Source organism: Elgaria multicarinata, chromosome 1 (genome assembly GCF_023053635.1).
Source record: "Elgaria multicarinata webbii isolate HBS135686 ecotype San Diego chromosome 1, rElgMul1.1.pri, whole genome shotgun sequence".
Classification (NCBI taxonomy): Eukaryota; Metazoa; Chordata; class Lepidosauria; order Squamata; family Anguidae; genus Elgaria; species Elgaria multicarinata.
The window spans coordinates 99986752-100005077 of NC_086171.1; the positions used below are offsets into that span (position 1 = coordinate 99986752).

Sequence of the window (18326 nt, forward strand, 5' to 3'; positions counted from 1 at the left end):
GGGCGCCCAGTGACCCGCTACTCACAGCCACGCCACGGAGCCCATTGGAGGTATGAGGTAAAGGCGTAGGTATAATCAGCCAATGAGTTTCGAGGCTAGAGGAAGGGGAGGGGCGACAACCGAGGGTCGAAAGTGCGGGAGGATGAAGGCACTTCCGGCGCGTTTTCCTCTCGCGCGAACCTGGACTTCCGGCCCCTGTGGCCGTTGCTATGGAGGGGCTCCGGTTGCTGCCGAGGCGCGCGCGGGACTTCGCCTCAGCCGACTACTGGGAGCGCTTCTTTCGGGGCCGAGGCGAGCGGGCCTTTGAGTGGTACGGAGAGTGGAAAGCGCTCCGGACGCCCCTGGGGCGGTATCTGCGCCCGCGGGACTCGGTGAGACAGGATAAGCTGGGGGGCTTCGGGGTATTATTATTATTGTTGTTGTTGTTATTTATTGCATTTTTATACCCCCCAGTAGCCGAAGCTCCCTAGGCGGTTCACAAAAACTAAAACAATTCAAAGTGTAAAACAAACAGTATAAAAACATGATATAAAATACACATTAAAACGGGTTAAAACATACCATACATGATGAAAACATCCTAAAATTCCACTGGATAGGGCTGCTGGAATAGATCAGTCTTTATTGCTTTTTTAAATTCTAAAAGACTGTCAAGTTGACGAATCTCCTCCGGCAGGCCATTCCACAGTCTGGGAGCAGCAGAAGAGAAGGTCCTCTGGGTAACAGTTGTTATTTTATTATTAGTTATTATATTTATTTGTATCCCACCTTTTGGCCAATGCTGGGCCTCAAGGCGGCCTTACAAAGTTTAAAACATACATGGGGGTGGGGGGAGGAAACATAAACGTTTAAAATACACAACAAAATTATAAGACATTAACATAGATGGAGGGCCAGATTATTCTCCAAAGGCCTGCCGGAACAAAAAAGTTTACTAACGTCCTCTTCAATCCTACAGGCTGCTAAAGATTGGACTAGTGAAATGCACTTCATGCGAGGCAGTCCTTGAGACAGGTTGGGAAGTTGCAGCTAGTGTTGGCGGCGGCGGCTGGATCGCTCCGTGAAGCTTCCTACGGTGCTCGTCGGACTCTTATTTATTTATTTATTTATTACATTTTTATACCACCCAATAGCCGAAGCTCTCTGGGCGGTTCAAAAAATTAATACCATTAAAAACATAATAAAACATCCAACAATCTAAAAAGCCAAATACAAAATACAATATAAAAAGCACAACCAGGGTAAAAACACACAGCAGAAATTGATATAGGATTAAAATACAGAATTAAAACAGCAAAGTTTAAATTTAGGTGTTAAAATACTGAGAAAATAAAAAGGTCTTCAGCTGGCGACAAAAAGAATCCAGTGTAGGCGCCAGGTGAACCTCTCTGGGGAGCTCGTTCCACAGCCAGGGTGCCACAGCAGAGAAGGCCGTCCTCCTAGTAGCCACCTTGTGCTGAAAGCTGTGCGCTGGTTGCCATTTAGCCACCGGCCATGGCCAATGTGTTACTGCCGGCTTATAAAGCCCTAAACTGCTCCATTCCAGGTGATCTGAGGGACTGCCTTCTCCTCTATCAGCCGTCCCGGTCTTTACGTTCTGACGGGGAGGGATTGCCGACCATACTGAAGATCATTTGGTCGTGATGCGGAACAGGGCTTTCTCATTTGTGGTGCCCACCATGTCGCGTGATCTAAATAAATTACATCACTCCACATGGTGATTGATTGATATCGGGCAGGCTTCTAACATGGAGTGCTTCTGCTGACAACTGAACACACAACTTGTTTGGCCAGGCATTCCCTGGACCACTATTATTGTCAGCTACCCATAGTTACTCTAGTTGAGATTTTGTTGTTGTTTTTTACTATATTTTTTCATGGTTTTACATTATAAAATGCTTTGGAATTTATTTTTAGTGAAAAGCAATACAGAACATGAATAAATTAAAAGTGGATATGCAATATCTATTTAGAAGTATCTTCACTGAGGCCAATGGGACTTATAACTAAGTAAGCACTGCCCAAGCCAGTTTTCAATTTGCAGCTAGCCTTTTTACACCAAGCTGCATTAAAATTATTATCCCTTGTCTGCAGTCTGAAGCGGTACAATCTGTTTTACCACTTAATTTTCACTTCATTCTACTACATATGTAGACTGGACATGAGAGAGATGCCAGAGACCCATCCCCTCCATCCCACGTAATAGCTTGTAGTTTAAACATGTGGGTTTTACTTGGGGCAGGTGAAGGGCTGACACTAAATATTTTGATACCTGAGGTGTAAATCCAAATCTCCTTCCTTTCCCGCAAATTAAAATGAGGCATTATCCTCCATGACTTTTATGCTCCTAGGTCGCTCTTGTCCATTTCAAAGGCCTTTGTGTAGAATAACTTCCTGGTGGACTGTGTACAAGCTGCTTGAGATCTATCTAACAGCCAGCTTTGTTTTAGGGGATTTTGTTTAGGAGGGGAGATGATACGTAGCAATGGTAGTTCTGATTGATACCTCTTCTCTTGCTCTGTCTTCTGAGCAGATGCTGGAATATTATGCATGAATCTTCTGGAAATGTCTGTGTTAAGCAACCACTCTGGTTTGCTCACAATGTATGTGACATTCTTTATGTGCTTTCCTGCTAGATCCTTGTTGTTGGCTGTGGCAACTCAGAACTGAGTGAGCAGATTTATGATGAGGGGTATCATGATATCATCAATGTGGACATTAGTGAGGTGGTTGTCAAGCAGATGCAGGAACGCAGTGCTCACCTGAGACCCAAGATGACTTACATGGTCATGGATGTACTGCAGATGGATTTTCCTGATGGGCGCTTCCAGGTTGTGCTGGACAAAGGCACTCTCGATGCCCTCCTGACTGATGGGGAAGAGACCGCTTTGAACAGAGCAGAAAGAATGTTTGCTGAAATTGGCCGTGTCCTGCAGTTCGGGGGCCGTTACCTGTGTGTCTCCTTGGCCCAAGCACATGTATTGAAAGCAGCTGTGGAATATTTCTCCAGGGAAGGCTGGATGGTTCGAATACACCAAGTCTCTGGCAATGAAGCAGGCACTTCAGAGGGAGAATTTGCCCTGCCTATTTTTGTATATGTTATGACAAAGACCAGGCAAGTCTCAGTCTCAGCTTTATGCATCCTGGAACTGTGTGCTGAAGCACAGGACAAGCCTGTCCGGTTCAAGAGCACTGAGCATCTGATTGAGGCAGTGAAAGAAAGGCAACAGTACTCTCTATTACGGAGTCAGCTTGATAAGAACCCCGGTACAGGAAGCATCTCTTTGGATCTCTGCAGTAAGGACACCGGCCAAGCCCGCTACACTTTACATGTAGTGCACAACCTGGCTGTGAAAATGTCTCGTGACAATCAATTTGCCATCTTCATAAGTGAGTTTATATTCTCCTTGGCTGGCCCAGATTGCAGAGCTCAAATTAAATCCAAATCTTAGACATGGCTAATAATGTCTCAGAAGTGGAGACTTCTTCAAATCTACTGAAAAGCAATATCTTATAGGATAGCAATAGCAGAGTTCAGTTTATCTGTTCAGACCATTATTTTTGCTTTTTGGTGAATTGGCAAGTCTTAGCTAGTGAATTGTGCCTCTGGTTCCCCCCCCCCCAATCCTCTGTGGTATGCATTCACTTTCTTTCTTCCAAAAGAAAGCATCAGCAATCCTGAATAGTCGCTCAAACAGATTGAAGAAGAGGGCATTGAAAATAATAAATAAGAACATGCTTTTCCCCCCTAAATACTCCAAATATCAACTTTCCTTGCTCCTCAAACATTGGGTGGAGAGGAGTTGTCAAAGTATTATTGCCACTTGCTTTTACAAATTCTAAATACTTTCATTTCTCTTATTAAGATGAAGGAGAAATATCAGCTACCTAGACGTTTAAATTGAGATTTAACCCCAATGGGATAGTCTGAGATGAAGTGGTCTATTCTTTTAACATTCCTGACTAGAAGTGGGGTGCATAGCCCAAATAAGGTGTTGGAGAGGGCTTATCTTGTTCAAATACAACAGCCCTAGTTTCTTCACTCTCCATATTTGCAATGTTGCTTCTATCCAGTACCACAGGGCAGAGAAACTGAGTGGCTCTTTGGGACAGAGGAGGGACAGAAGCAATTGGCTGCAAGTGCAGGATTCTGGCGCCTGGTAACTGTGGCCTTGCACAGAGATCAGTGTTATGAAGGAATGGAAGCCATCCAGGCAGAACTTTCAGAGAAGGTGATGGAGCTAGCCCCACCTGGTCTCCCAGCCCAGCAGCAGGTAAATTGATCTTGCTCTGTATCCTTGCTCTGCCCTACAGAGCAGAACACTACAGCTCTTCTTACTCTTCAGTTCATCTTCCAGTTCACGTTTTTCAAATTGGGTAAGGGTTCAGGTGTAGCGTTTGTGCTGTAAAAGGGATATCTTTGCTTGTTTGCATAATTCGCTACTTAAATAATTGGGATCCCCTCCCCACAGGCCTTCAGAAAAGAAAACTCTATTACACTTAGTGCCTTGGGAAAGGCTTTCACTGACTGTCCTCATTATTTATTTATTTATTTATTTATTATTAAGAATATTTACTGCTCCCCATTGAAAAATTTCAGAGTGGTGTACAAGATAAAATGAAAATAAAAACAGAATAAAACACTTAAAACAAATTTTAAAAGAAGCAAATACAGAGACTCAAGGCTGCATATTAAGGAAAGGCTTCCTGGAATAAAGATGTTTCCAGGAGGCACCGAAAGGAGTACAAGGTTGGAGCCTTCCTGACCTCCAGAGGCAGGGAATTCCATAGGAGGGGAGCCACCACGCTGAAGGCTCTTCCCCTGGTGGATTCCAATTCGAGGATGGATCTATGGCAAAGAGCACCTTTTATCAGCTTAGGTTGATATACCAACTACGCCCTTATCTGGACAGAGATAGCCTAGCTACAGTTATCCATGCTCTGATAACCTCTCGCTTGGATTACTGCAATGTGTTATCATAGAATCATAGAATCATAGAATAGCAGAGTTGGAAGGGGCCTACAAGGCCATCGAGTCCAACCCCCTGCTCAATGCAGGAATCCACCCTAAAGCATCCCTGACAGATGGTTGTCCAGCTGCCTCTTGAATGCCTCTAGTGTGGGAGAGCCCACAACCTCCCTAGGTAGCTGATTCCACTGTCGCACTGCTCTAACAGTCAGGAAGTTTTTCCTGATGTCCAGCCGGAATCTGGCTTCCTTTAACTTGAGCCCGTTATTCCGTGTCCTGCACTCTGGGAGAATCGAGAAGAGATCCTGGCCCTCCTCTGTGTGACAACCTTTTAAGTATTTGAAGACTGCTATCATGTCTCCCCTCAATCTTCTCTTCTCCAGGCTAAACATGCCCAGTTCTTTCAGTCTCTCTTCATAGGGCTTTGTTTCTAGACCTCTGATCATCCTCGTTGCCCTCTTCTGAACACGCTCCAGCTTGTCTGCGTCCTTCTTGAATTGTGGAGCCCAGAACTGGACGCAGTACTCTAGATGAGGCCTAACCAGGGCCGAATAGAGAGGAACCAGTACCTCACGTGATTTGGAAGCTATACTTCTATTAATGCAGCCCAAAATAGCATTTGCCTTTCTTGCAGCCATATCGCACTGTTGGCTCATATTCAGCTTGTGATCTACAACAATTCCAAGATCTTTCTCATTTGTAGTATTGCTGAGCCAAGTGTCCCCCATCTTGTAACTGTGCATTTGGTTTCTATTCCCTAAATGTAGAACTTGGCATTTATCCCTATTAAATTTCATTCTGTTGTTTTCAGCCCAGCACTCCAGCCTATCAAGATCACTTTGAAGTTTGTTTCTGTCTTCCAGGGTATTAGCTATCCCACCCAATTTGGTGTCATCTGCAAATTTGATCAGCGTTCCCTGCACCTCCTCGTCCAAATCATTAATAAAAATGTTGAAGAGCACTGGGCCCAGGACTGAGCCCTGCGGCACCCCACTCGTTGCCTCTCCCCAGTTTGAGAAGGTTCCATTGATAAGTACTCTTTGAGTCCGATTCTGTAGCCAACTGTGGATCCACCTAATAGTTGTTCCATCTAGCCCACTTTTAGCTAGTTTGTTAATCAGAATGTCATGTGGTACTTTGTCAAAAGCTTTGCTGAAGTCAAGATATATGACATCCACAGCATTCCCACAGTCCACAAAGGAGGTTATCCTATCAAAAAATGAGATCAAATTAGTCTGACAGGATTTGTTCCTGACAAATCCATGTTGGCTTCTAGTAATCACTGCATTGATTTCAAGGTGTTTACAGATTGACTTCTTTATAATCTGCTCCAGAATTTTCCCAGGGATGGATGTCAGGCTGACTGGTCTGTAGTTCCCAGGTTCCTCCTTTTTGCCCTTTTTGAAGATAGGGACAACGTTAGCCCTCCTCCAGTCATCCGGCACCTCACCCGTCTTCCATGATTTTGCAAAGATAATAGACAAAGGTTCTGAGAGTTCTTCCGCTAGCTCCTTCATTACTCTTGGATGCAGTTCATCGGGCCCTGGGGATTTGAACTCATTCAAGGAAATTAGGTGTGGGGCTGCCTTTGAAAACGGTCCGGAAGCTTCAGCTGGTACAAAATAGGGCAGCCCGTTTACGGAGGGCTTTCTCTGCCGTGGCACCCCAGTTGTGGAATGACCTCACCAGAGAGGTCCGCCTGGCGCCTACACTGTACTCCTTTCTTCGCCAGCTGAAGACCTTTTTATTCACTCAGTATTTTAACACTTAATTTTAACTTAAATTTAAATTTTACTGTTTTAACTCTGTATTTTAATCTTATAATCAACTTTGATGTGTGGTTTTATTCTGGTTGCGCTTTTTATACTTTCTTTCGTAATTGTGTTTTTAACCTGTTGGATGTTTTTTGTGGTTTTAATTTTTGTGAACCGCCCAGAGAGCTTCGGCTATTGGGCGGTATAAAAATGTAATAAATAAACAAATATAAATAAATCTATGTGGAACCACCAGGAGCAGGCCCTCGGATGACCTCAGTGACCCGGCAGTTTGGTAGGGGAGAAGGTGTGCTCTCAGGTATCCTGGTCCCAAGTTGTTTAGGGCTTTGTGTTGTTGTTTATTCGTTCAGTCGTTTCCGACTCTTCGTGACTTCATGGACCAGCCCACGCCAGAGCTTTCTGTCAGCCGTTGCCACCCCTAGCTCCCCCAAGGTCAAGCCTGTCACCTCCAGAATATCATCCATCCATCTTGCCCTTGGTCGGCCCCTCTTCCTTTTGCCTTCCATTTTCCCTAGCATCAGCCTCTTCTCCAGGGTATCCTGTCTTCTCATTATGTGGCCAAAGTACTTCAGTTTTGCCTTTAATACCATTCCCTCAAGTGAGCAGTCTGGCTTTATTTCCTGGAGTATGGACTGGTTTGATCTTCTTGCAGTCCAAGGCACTCTCAGAATTTTCCTCCAACACCACAGTTCAAAAGCATCTATCTTCCTTCGCTCAGCTTTCCTTATGGTCCAGCTTTCGCAGCCATAGGTTACTACGGGGAATACCATTGCTTTAACTATGCGGACCTTTGTTGTCAGTGTGGTGTCTCTGCTCTTAACTATTTCATCAAGATTTGTCATTGCTCTCCTCCCAAGAAGTAAACGTCTTCTGATTTCCTGGCTGCAGTCAGCATCTGCAGTAATCTTTGCGCCCAGAAATACAAAGTCTGTCACTGCCTCCACATTTTCTCCCTCTATTTGCCAGTTGTCAATCAAGCTGGTTGCCATAATCTTGGTTTTTTTGAGGTTTAACTGCAACCCAGATTTTGCACTTTCTTCTTTCACCTTTGTCATAAGGCTCCTCAGCTCCTCTTCGCTTTCAGCCATCAAAGTGGTGTCATCTGCATATCTGAGATTGTTAATGTTTCTTCCTGCGATTTTAACTCCAGCCTTGGATTCGTCAAGCCCAGCACGTCGCATGATGTGTTCTGCATACAAGTTGAATAGGTAAGGTGAGAGTATACAGCCCTGCCGTACTCCTTTCCCAATCTTAAACCAGTCCGTTGTTCCGTGGTCTGTTCTTACCGTTGCTACTTGTTCGTTATACAGATTCCTCAGGAGGCAGACAAGATGACTTGGTATCCCCATACCACCAAGAACTTGTCACAGTTTGTTATGATCCACACAGTCAAAGGCTTTAGAATAGTCAATAAAACAGAAATAGATGTTTTTCTGGAACTCCCTGGCTTTCTCCATTATCCATCGGATATTGGCAATTTGGTCTCTAGTTCCTCTGCCTTTTCTAAACCCAGCTTGTACATCTGGCAATTCTCGCTCCATGAATTGCTGGAGTCTACCTTGCAGGATCTTGAGCATTACCTTGCTGGCATGTGAAATAAGTGCCACTGTCCGATAGTTGGAACATTCTTTAGTGTTTCCCTTTTTTGGTATGGGGATATATGTTGATTTTTTTCCAGTCTGATGGCCATTCTTGTGTTTTCCAAATTTGTTGGCATATGGCATGCATCACCTTGACAGCATCATCTTGCAATATTTTAAACAGTTCAGCTGGGATACCGTCGTCTCCTGCTGCCTTGTTATTAGCAATGCTTCTTAAGGCCCATTCAACCTCACTCTTCAGGATGTCTGGCTCTAACTCACTGACCACACCATCTGAGCTATCCCCGATATTATTATCCTTCCTATACAGATCTTCCGTATATTCTTGCCACCTTTTCTTGATCTCTTCTGTTTCTGTTAGGTCCTTGCCATCTTTGTTTTTGATCATACCCATTTTTGCCTGGAATTTACCTCCAATGTTTCTAATTTTCTGGAAGAGGTCTCTTGTCCTTCCTATTCTATTGTCTTCTTCCACTTCCACACATTACTTGTTTAAAAATAATTTCTTATCTCTTCTGGCTAACCTCTGGAATTTTGCATTTAATTGGGCATATCTCCCCCTATCACTGTTGCCTTTTTCTTTCCTTCTTTCTTGGGCTACTTCCAGTGTCTCAGCAGACAGCCATCTTGCCTTCTTGGTTTTCTTTTTCTTTGGGACGTTTTTTGTTGCTACCTCTTGGACAATGTTGCGAACTTCTGTCCATAGTTCTTCCGGGACCCTATCTACTAAATCTAGTCCCTTAAATCTATTCTTCACTTCCACTGCATATTCATTAGGAATATTAGTGAGCTCATATCTAACTGATCTGTGGGTCTTTCCTATTCTCTTTAGTTTGGTTCTAAATTGTGCAATAAGAAGTTCGTGATCTGAACTACAGTCAGCTCCAGGTCTTGTTTTTACTGTCTGTATAGATGTCTGCCACCTTTGGCTGCAAAGGATGTAGTCAATCTGATTTCGGTGAAGTCCATGTATAAAGCCGTCTTTTCGGTTGTTGGAAGAGAGTGTTTGTTATGCACAGTGAGTTGTCCTGGCAGAATTCTATCAGCCTATGTCCCGCTTCATTTTGTTCTCCTAGACCATGCTTACCTGTAATTCCAGATGTCATTTGACTGCCCACCTTAGCGTTCCAGTCTCCTGTAACGAAAATAACATCTCTTTTTGGTGTGTTATCCAGTAGGTACTGCAGATCCTCATAGAACCGATCTATTTCTGCTTCAGCATCTGTGGTTGGGGCATATATTTGGATCACTGTGATGTTAAATAGCTTACCCTGAATTCGAATTGAGATCATTCTGTCATTTTTTGGATTGTATCCAAGCACTGCTTTAGCTACTTTATTATTAATTATGAAGGCTACTCCATTTCTTCTGTGATCTTCTTGTCCACAGTAGTAGATCTGGTGCTGATCTGATGTGAAGTGGCCCATTCCAGTCCATTTCAGTTCACTGACACCCAATATATCTATATTTAATCTTGACATCTCACCAATAACCACATCCAATTTGCCCTGGCTCACAGATCTTACATTCCAGGTTCCTATGGTGTGTTGATCTTTAGAACATCGGATTCGTCGTTCACCACCAGCACCGTCGGCCGCTAGCCATCCTTTCGGCTTTGAGCTAGCTGCGTCATCACATCTGGGGCTACTTGAACTTATCCTCTGTTCCTCCCCAGTAGCATTTTGACCATCTTCCGACCTGGGGGTCCCATCTTCCGATGGTATACCAACATATCTCTGGTTGTACTGATCCATTTAGTTTTCATGGCAAGAATACTGGGGTGGGTTGCCATTACCTTCCCCAGGGATCGTATTTAGTCTGACCTCTCTACCATGACCTTCCCGTCTTGGGTGTCCCTTCACGGTTTAGCTCATGGCATCCTTGAGGTGCTCAAGCTCCAGCACCACGACAAGGTAACGATCTCCTTTGCTGGAGTTAGGGCTTTGTACACAAGGGCTTTGTACACAAGTACAAAGTATAATGCAGGAAATGGTGGCATGGGGGCTTCCTTGGTCACCACATCTGGGTGGGAGAAGGGCAGCAACAATGTGATGAGTTTTTAGCTTGGCTACCACAGCCAGTCAAAAATCATAGAACTCTACCAAAGGTTCTCTTGAGTTTCAGCCTGTTTAGTCACTAATTGCCATGGATAGGCCTTTTCAAGCAACATGTAATAAATGTGCTTTAGCAAGGTCAGGTTGTTTCAGAATCCTTGGAGTAAAATTGGCATTGCCTCTTGTTTACAGGGGGCTTTTAGTTCAGTGGTAGTGATCTTTGCATGCAAAAGACATCTGGTTCTGTTCCTGCCGTCTTGGATAGCAGGGTTGGGAGAATCCTAACCTAAGATCCAGGAGACCAGATTCTAGTTCAAGAGGTCAGAGTAGATACTAGGCTAGATGGACCAGTAGTCTCTCATTATAAGGTAATTTCATGCTTTGGTATTCTTAGTGTGCCTGTTTCCATGATTTTTGCTGGTGCTGGCTGGGACGGTGGCTACTTCAGATTGCCTTCGCCTGCAGGTGCCCTTTCTGTCCGTGGGTGGAGACATTGGGATCCGCACCATCCAGCATCGTGATATGAGCCCCCTTAGCGGGGAGTATGTTATTGAGGATGTGAAAGGAGAGGATGCCTGCTATTTCCGCCGCCTTATCTTCCTCAGCAACAAGAACGTGGTGCAGTCAGAAGCAAGGCTTTCATCCAGGGCATCGCACAAAGGTGAAACAAGAGGTGTGGCCAAGCTGAAGTGAGGGTGATGGACAAGGGAAAGTGAGGCTTCACCAGGGAACTCTAGGCCACCATCCTGTAGAATGAGGGCTGCCAGCGGGAGCAAGGAACTGAAATACAGGAAATTGGTGAATGTGGAAATCTGCACAGGTTGAAGTTATGGCAAATACAGGCACAATCATGTCTTTCCAGAATCTGGGGGAATCTTTACAGAACCTTCAGACAACCATCTACAATGCACTGCGTTTTGGAAAAGAAAACCCTTTTTTCCTTATCTGAATCCCTGTTTGCCCCTCCAGCCTCTTACATTTGATAGAGGGTTCATAGTAGATTGTTGTAACCAAAGCTATCAGAACTGGCTCTAGTGGGAAGAAGGGAAATAATTTGTGGAGAGAGCTTGGAGCATGCAGGGATGTAGGGGATGAACGTTGATACGAAGGATAAATCTGAGGTGTGGGTGTGGGGGGGAAGAGAAGCAAACTGGCTATTCAGAGTAGTTGTCTCATGTCCCAAGTGACTCCTTCCCCCACTTCTACATGGTAATATGTTTGCCCATTGGACAGGGAATAAGAAGCACAAGAAAAAGAAGAAAGCAGCCTCCAGTGACCATGTTGAGCCCACTGCTATACAAGGCAGTCAGTGTATTGACAAAAGCTATCTATGTTGTGCTCACCACAGAGCCATGGTTGCAGGACTGTGCCTGCTGAAAAATCCTGAATGCCTCCCAGGTACGTAGCAAGATCTAATTCATTTCCATTCTAGTCAAACTCTTTTAGCTTATCCGGTTCCACAGCTAGAATGTAGACCTGATCAAAAAGCCTGAGAGAATCCTGGTGCTTCTCCAAAGCCAGATATCTGCCATGGCTAGTAACTCTAATAATGTCAATTTTTCTTCCCCCCCCCCCATGTACACTAGTGATTACTAAAACTCAAGTCCTGTGGAACCTTAAAAGATTCCTAAAGTGTGGTGTATGTTTTCATCAGCTAGAGAGTCCACTTGGGCAGATCAGCAGGTATACATGAGTAAGGTGCGCTTTTTAAAATGATGGGGCAATGGGCAGGAGTAAGTATTGCATCCCTGCAAAGTCCATAAAGGGTACACAAGAGCTGGCCTTGTTTGCAGGTACAAATAAATGCTGTCCCTCTTGAGGAGGCTGTTCAGAATGGAGGAGCTTTGTGGATTCTGTGGCAGGTCCATGCAGATGCTATGCTCCTGCCTGCATTTTCCAGGAGGTTGTTATTATCTGTGGCATCCTCAAGACCATGTTGCTAATCTTTTCAAATGCTATTCAAAATTGGTTGATATGTAAGTCTGTGGAGTGGCTTGGCTGGTGTGTCTATGTCATGGCTGCCCTTACAACGAGAAGTAGGTTGCCTCCAAGGGGATTTTTTGGGATTACACAGGACAAAGATGTAGTGTATGCAGCAGGGATAATAGTTTGCTGCACAGAGTTCTCTGTGTATCATAGAATCATAGAATAGCAGAGTTGGAAGGGGCCTACAAGGCCATCGAGTCCAACCCCCTGCTCAATGCAGGAATCCACCCTAAAGCATCCCTGACAGATGGTTGTCCAGCTGCCTCTTGGCTTGTTCCATCTTCCTACCTGGCTGTGGCCTCCCTGTAGGGCAGGATTGGGAAACACATTGGGGGGGGGGCTGTATGTGCCTCCTGCCATGATTAAAATTTGGCCATTTTAGCCAGAGTTCTGCCACTTGATTTTTTTGGCTGCCACTAAATTCAGTGGTACAGCAGCAGGGGGTGGGGATGCCCTCTAGAGTTGCCCATCCCTGCTGTTGGGTGCTTTTTGTGGGGGGTCAGAATGAATAAGTTACCAGATTGGGTGGCATCTTGTCCTGCATGCCTCTGATTCAGTTGGATTTCTTCCTTCCCACAGTTGCATTTGAGGGGAGTGTTCTGGCATTCGTCCTTGGCAGTTGGTGTTCTCAAAATCTTTATACCGGGGAGTCTTTGCTAAGGGTACAGCCAGCTGGTTGCATCCAGCACTTCCTTGCCCTTTATTGCTCCTGGCAATCAGTTTAACTACAACCCCAGAATACCAGACTATAGAGCAGTGGATACTTAGTTTCTTTGCAGACTCAAAAGGTCCATTGAATTGGGGTTCCTGTTGACATTTTAATCAGAGACAACTGGGATTCATATCTGTCATCATCTGCACCACCACCACCACCTCCTGAACACAACTCTCATTCAGTTGGCAGTTGTAATAGAACCATACGAAATTGGGGGTGGGGGGTGCATGTGTACTGAGGTTTGGGACGCACTGAGGCGGGTGAGAGGAAAGCATCACATGCCGCACTTCCTGTTGGCAGGTGTATCCTTTCACTTATGCCTGTTTTCATACCTTCTCTGTGTGCTGATTGCAGAGGCCCTGATCCGTGTGCTGGTGATTGGCCTGGGTGGTGGCAGCCTGCCCCTCTTCATCCATGACTACTTCTTGCAGTGCTGTATTGATGTGGTGGAAGTTGACCCAGCCATGCTGGATGTGGCTACACGCTGGTTTGGCTTTTCGACAGAAGACAGGCTCAAAGTTCACATCGCGGATGGCTTAGTCTATGTTGCTAGCCATGCAGCAGAAGGTAATTACTTCTCAAGCCCATCCTTACTGAAGCCAAGCCTTGGTGGAGGTTGCACCTCGGATGTTGGGGAAAAAAGGCCTTGGGGTGCCATAGAAACCTGCATCCTCAGATTCTTGTGTGAATCTCTGCTGCTCTTTTTTAATTGCTTAGAACAATGGGAGGAGTGAGTGAGTGAGCTAGAAGATGATTCAAGCATGAAAATGTGCAAGGGGAAAGGAATAAGAAGCTCTTTGCTTTCATGCAGCCTCAGCAGCAACAAGTCTGTAAAAACGATTGTAGAAATATATGTAGTTTTGCTCTATGATGCCATGAAACCGATGGCAAAGCAGAAAATTTCTCTCTTTTTTTGCAGGCAGTGCAAAGGCATCATCTCTTTCTTTTTTCATATTGTAGATGTCAAAAGGCCCTATTTAAATGTAGAACCTTGAGAACCACTCTTAGTACAAGATTGTAGTGCTCCAAAACATACTTTTTTAGGTGGGGCATTTCCCCAACTTGCATGGCAGTTATAAAAAGAAGCCCTGATGTTTGTTATGTTATTCAAACTTAACAGAATTCATGGTGATGGCTACTGTCTTGTGTAGTTAAGAATAAAAGGGGGTCTATTAATTACTTGTGCACCATGGTTTCTCTTTGTTTAGAGGTAGCTCACCTCTGAATACCATGGTTTGAGAATGAGGAATGTGGATGGCTGCCTTCGTCCCCTGCTTTGTGAGTGGACTGCTGGCCACTGTTGGAAACAAGGTGCTGGACTTACTGGACCCTTGCTTGGATCCAGCAAATAAATTCCAATGTCCTTAGGTATGATGATTGCAGGTATATTTTAGAACACAGGTTGTCATCAAACAGAATTGGGCAGTAAATTCATATGGAGAAGAGACAGAGTTGGAGGAGCTGAATACTTCTCCTGTCCATCATTTTCCTCCGGTCTCAGCCAGGCTCCCAAGCCAGAAAGAAAAATGGCTTGTAAAGGGGGTATGGGTGGGGAGATGGAGAAAGAATAATCGAAAGAGACATGGGGTAAGTGGAGCAGAACGCTAGCCAACCTTATCACCCCTGGTTCATTATCCCAGATACTGGAACACCTCTGGCATTGGAATTAGGTTGTAGGGAGATCTTGGGAGCAGGCCATGGGGAGATGAGAAGGAGGGTTGAACTCATTTCCCCAATCTTTTAATCTTAATATCCTCTGCTTTTTAAGTGACTTGGGCCAGTCATATGAGCAACAAATTTGTATGCCCCAGTCTCATATGGTTTAGCCCTTAGTCTTCCTTCCTGTTGATAACTGAATTAATGCTTCTTGCCACTGGAGGGTGGTTTTGGTCAGAAGATCTCCTATTTCCAGTGAGCCATGAATTGGAGGTAGTAACCTCACTTTTAAAAGTCTGTAAAAACAAACTTAATTCCTTGTTGTTTATTGTGCTCAGTTTGATAGGGCAGCCTTTCTTGCTGCAAACGTTTAGCAGCGTGGTATGCTAATATTCACTGCTAGAATTGGGGCATTTCTTCTGGATGGAGAGGCTACATGATAGGCACAAATATCAGTGCAGACACAAGAAGGAAAAAATTAATAGTCTTGCTTCTACAAGATCAAGTTCTTCTCAAATACCTGATTGAGATTTGCTGCCTCTGTGTGGGACAATATAAAGTAGATATGCTGTTTGCCTAAACTTTTATTGGTAACACACAGGATGGTGTGGCTACACTGGGCTATCTTGGGTTGACATCAGAACATATATTCATACTGCTTCATCCCATTTCTGTTGATCTCATAAGAACACACTTCTGTTTTTCTTCCCCCTCTCCCAGCTTCCTCTTCCTATGATGCCATCATGTTTGATGTGGACAGCAAGGATTCTGCCTTGGGAATGAGCTGCCCACCTCCAGCCTTCGTGGAGAAGTCCTTTCTTCAGAAAGTGAGGTGCCTTCTGAAAACCGAAGGTCAGGGTGTGATGATCCGCTTTGTTCTTCCTTTATTTCTTTTCTATAATTAAAGGATCCCAACTCAGGGGTCAGTCAATAGAATGCTGCTCACTGGCTCTATGACTCACTGACCCTTTTACTGGCCTCACAGCCACCAGCCCAACACTCTCTATGCACCTTTGTCTTTCACCGCTGCCACCATAGAACACTGTACCTTACCTCAGGTACTTCAAGAATCCAATCCAGTTTATAACAGAAGGAGTTTATTTAATAAGTAAGGTTATGCAGTTTACAAAGTTTGTGGTTTCATTTGTCATATACGTGTTTGCTTCAGAACAATTTCAGATGTAACCTTGCCTACTCTACCCACTAATCTACACTATCTCCTCCCATTCACTTTCTGTCCCCGTCCCCCCCAAAAATAATAAAACATGTTGATCCTACACTCTTTTTGCCCTCTCACAGACAAACCCAGACTCTACTCTGAATCTCTGGCACACACACACACACACACACACACACACCTGCTCTGTGTTAACTCCTCCCTCTCCCTGCTAACTGCCAATCCAAACCTTTGAACCACCAGCCAGTCAGCAAACTTCACATTCATCCACCGCTTCCCCTCCCAACAGCATTAACCACTTACCAACCGAAGTCCAAATAGCACTTGCAACCTAAAATAGCAAGAATTATTAAGGCATTGCAAATACTTACAATATATAATTGGCAGTAAACAGTAAAACATCACAGAGGCCCCATCTGTCTTATGTGCCTGTAGGACAAGGAGCTGCTTTCACTGAGGCTTCAGTTCTTTGCTTACTGGTGCTTTTGATTAGGGTATAACTGACATGAATGGTTCCAAGAATATATAAATATTTGGAACTGCAAAGCAGCTTTTTCCCCTAGCCCTCATGATTTTAGAAACAAGCAGAGAAAGGTGAGGGTAGTTGCTTGTAAAAGGTTCTTGTGGCTGCAGCAGGTCATAGAGCGGTTTTCAGTGGAAGGTGCCTGTTAAGTAATCCCCCAGACTTTGTGACTATTAATAAACCAAGCTGCTTATGTTTCTTATCTGCAGGCATTTTTATTCTCAATTTGGTGTGCCGAGACTCCCAGCTTCGAGATTCTGTCTTGGCTACTCTAAGAGAGACTTTCCCTTTGCTTTATGTCCGGAGGATTGAAGGTGAGGTAAACGAGATCCTTTTCTGCCAGCAGCAGACCAGACACAAGTTACCTCCTATGGAGCTTCAACAGACAGCTCAGATTCTGGAGAAAGCGCTGCGTCAGCCTGGTCAAGCATGGGACAGCACTTACGTCTTGGCGGATGTGCTGGAAGCAGTGAGACTGGTATGAGGAAGGAGTTGTGCTGTTCCATATAGTATATGGTCTTGTGGAGAGAAACAGCAGCAGTCATCTGTGGTCTGAGAATAATGCTCCCCATCAGTTGCGCATTCTCATCTCCTGCTCTGTGAAGTGATGGGCCTTCTATTCAAAGTGTTAGATGGATAGGAAATTCCTAGACTGTCCTAAAGCTGTGCAAGACTCCCTTCTCTCAGGAGACAGATGTTGAGAGGATGCTACCGGTAAAGGATGCTCCAAAGCAACTCCACGCTCTGGGCTTGCCTGGAAACTGCAGTGACAATCCAGGCTCTGTCATTCAATGCAGTCATTGATTGCATCTCTAACTCCAGCTGTAAGCAAAGAATGTGCCTGTGTTTAAAATAAAATAGTTTCTTCTGCTTTGTATTGTGTGATATCGGGTTATGTAGTGTAAAACAGTTTAGGATTTCTCCTAAAAAATTTAAAATACGCAAGCAATAACCTATGAGGTAGGACATTATACATTTCTATGAAATAGAAACAATTATTGAGAGATTCTCTTCAGGAATGTGTAAGGGGTTATGTGTATACAAAGAAGTTTGCTTTTTGTTCAAATAGCAACCTCTTCCATCACACTCAAACCCACTTTTAACACTCCTGGATTAAGTGTCTTTCAGAAAAAAGAGAAAACCTAAGGCTGTACATTTTAGTTCTCCCTTCTGACTCATCACTATCTAGGCACTGTGTCTTGGCTGCTGCCAGGTCTCCTGTGACATGACCCGTTGTGTAATTCCTACAGCAAGGGTTGTTGTTGTGAAACACACTCCCGAAAGTTGCCAAGGACATACCAGAAAGCTCAGTGTTAGGTACTCTGCCAATTTTCTTGTTTTTGTACTTTATTATGAAGACGCAGATTTTATTTTGTGTGTGCCACCTGAACTATAAAGCTACTTTCAGCTAAGTTAAACAGTTCTTCATAGGTGCCAGGTAAGGCAGTTGTCACATCTGATTAGTACATCCTCTTAGTTACAGGCAGGATCAAAGTGATAGGATAGCAATGGGTGGCGACTGTTCAGCTTTCCACAACAGCTCTCTCTAGATATCGGGCAAGGGTTTAAAGCTTGTAGTTAAACTTGCCAGAAAAAAAATGAAAATTACTTCATTTCAAACCTCTTGCCCTTCCCTTAGTTCTGAGGGATTTTGAATAAGGAAGTACCTTCCAGTAAAAAAAGCAGAACTTCTACATGGCATTACAGTTCTTTCCTCAAGGGTGGGAAAAGCTGAAAAGCTTTCTCTTCTTTCCCTCCTTCCCTGTGGCAGGGAATAAGCCAGCCTATTCTAACTGACTTGGGAAGGAGCTGGCTGAGAAAGCGACGAGCTGGCCTTGCTTCCATGTCTCTTCTGCAGCCACACGATGGC

General features: G+C 44.4%; 1 protein-coding gene across 3 annotated transcripts; it reads left to right on the forward strand.

The window, feature by feature from the left end:
- Nucleotides 1-149: 149 nt before the first annotated feature.
- Nucleotides 150-17327, forward strand: METTL13 (methyltransferase 13, eEF1A N-terminus and K55). 3 transcript variants are annotated; one of them, XR_010025805.1, is made up of 8 exons: nt 150-371; nt 2637-3390; nt 4075-4274; nt 10865-11060; nt 11633-11797; nt 13455-13667; nt 13818-13926; nt 15477-15554. XR_010025805.1 is itself a non-coding variant. In XM_063133760.1 (8 exons), the coding sequence occupies exons 1-8, from the start codon at nt 210-212 to the stop codon at nt 16938-16940; spliced, it is 2097 nt and encodes a 698-aa protein (XP_062989830.1). In that variant the 5' UTR covers nt 153-209; the 3' UTR covers nt 16941-17327. The 3 variants fall into 3 exon arrangements, 2 of the variants coding, with proteins under 2 accessions (XP_062989830.1, XP_062989840.1); XM_063133760.1 differs by lacking the exon at nt 13818-13926 and adding an exon at nt 16666-17327 and having other exon boundaries at nt 153-371; nt 15477-15608; XM_063133770.1 differs by lacking the exon at nt 13818-13926 and adding an exon at nt 16666-17327 and having other exon boundaries at nt 259-310; nt 15477-15608.
- The last annotated feature ends 999 nt before the right edge of the window (nt 17328-18326 follow it).

What these genes read in the sequence shown, in the direction of transcription:
- METTL13 (XM_063133760.1), top strand. Translation starts at nt 210, where the DNA reads ATGGAGGGGCTCCGGTTGCTGCCGAGGCGCGCGCGGGACTTCGCCTCA. An exon ending in GTCTCCCAGCCCAGCAGCAG is followed by an intron (nt 4,275 to 10,864) that starts GTAAATTGATCT and finishes CTTCGCCTGCAG; the next exon opens with GTGCCCTTTCTGTCCGTGGG. An exon ending in AAATCCTGAATGCCTCCCAG is followed by an intron (nt 11,798 to 13,454) that starts GTACGTAGCAAG and finishes TGCTGATTGCAG; the next exon opens with AGGCCCTGATCCGTGTGCTG.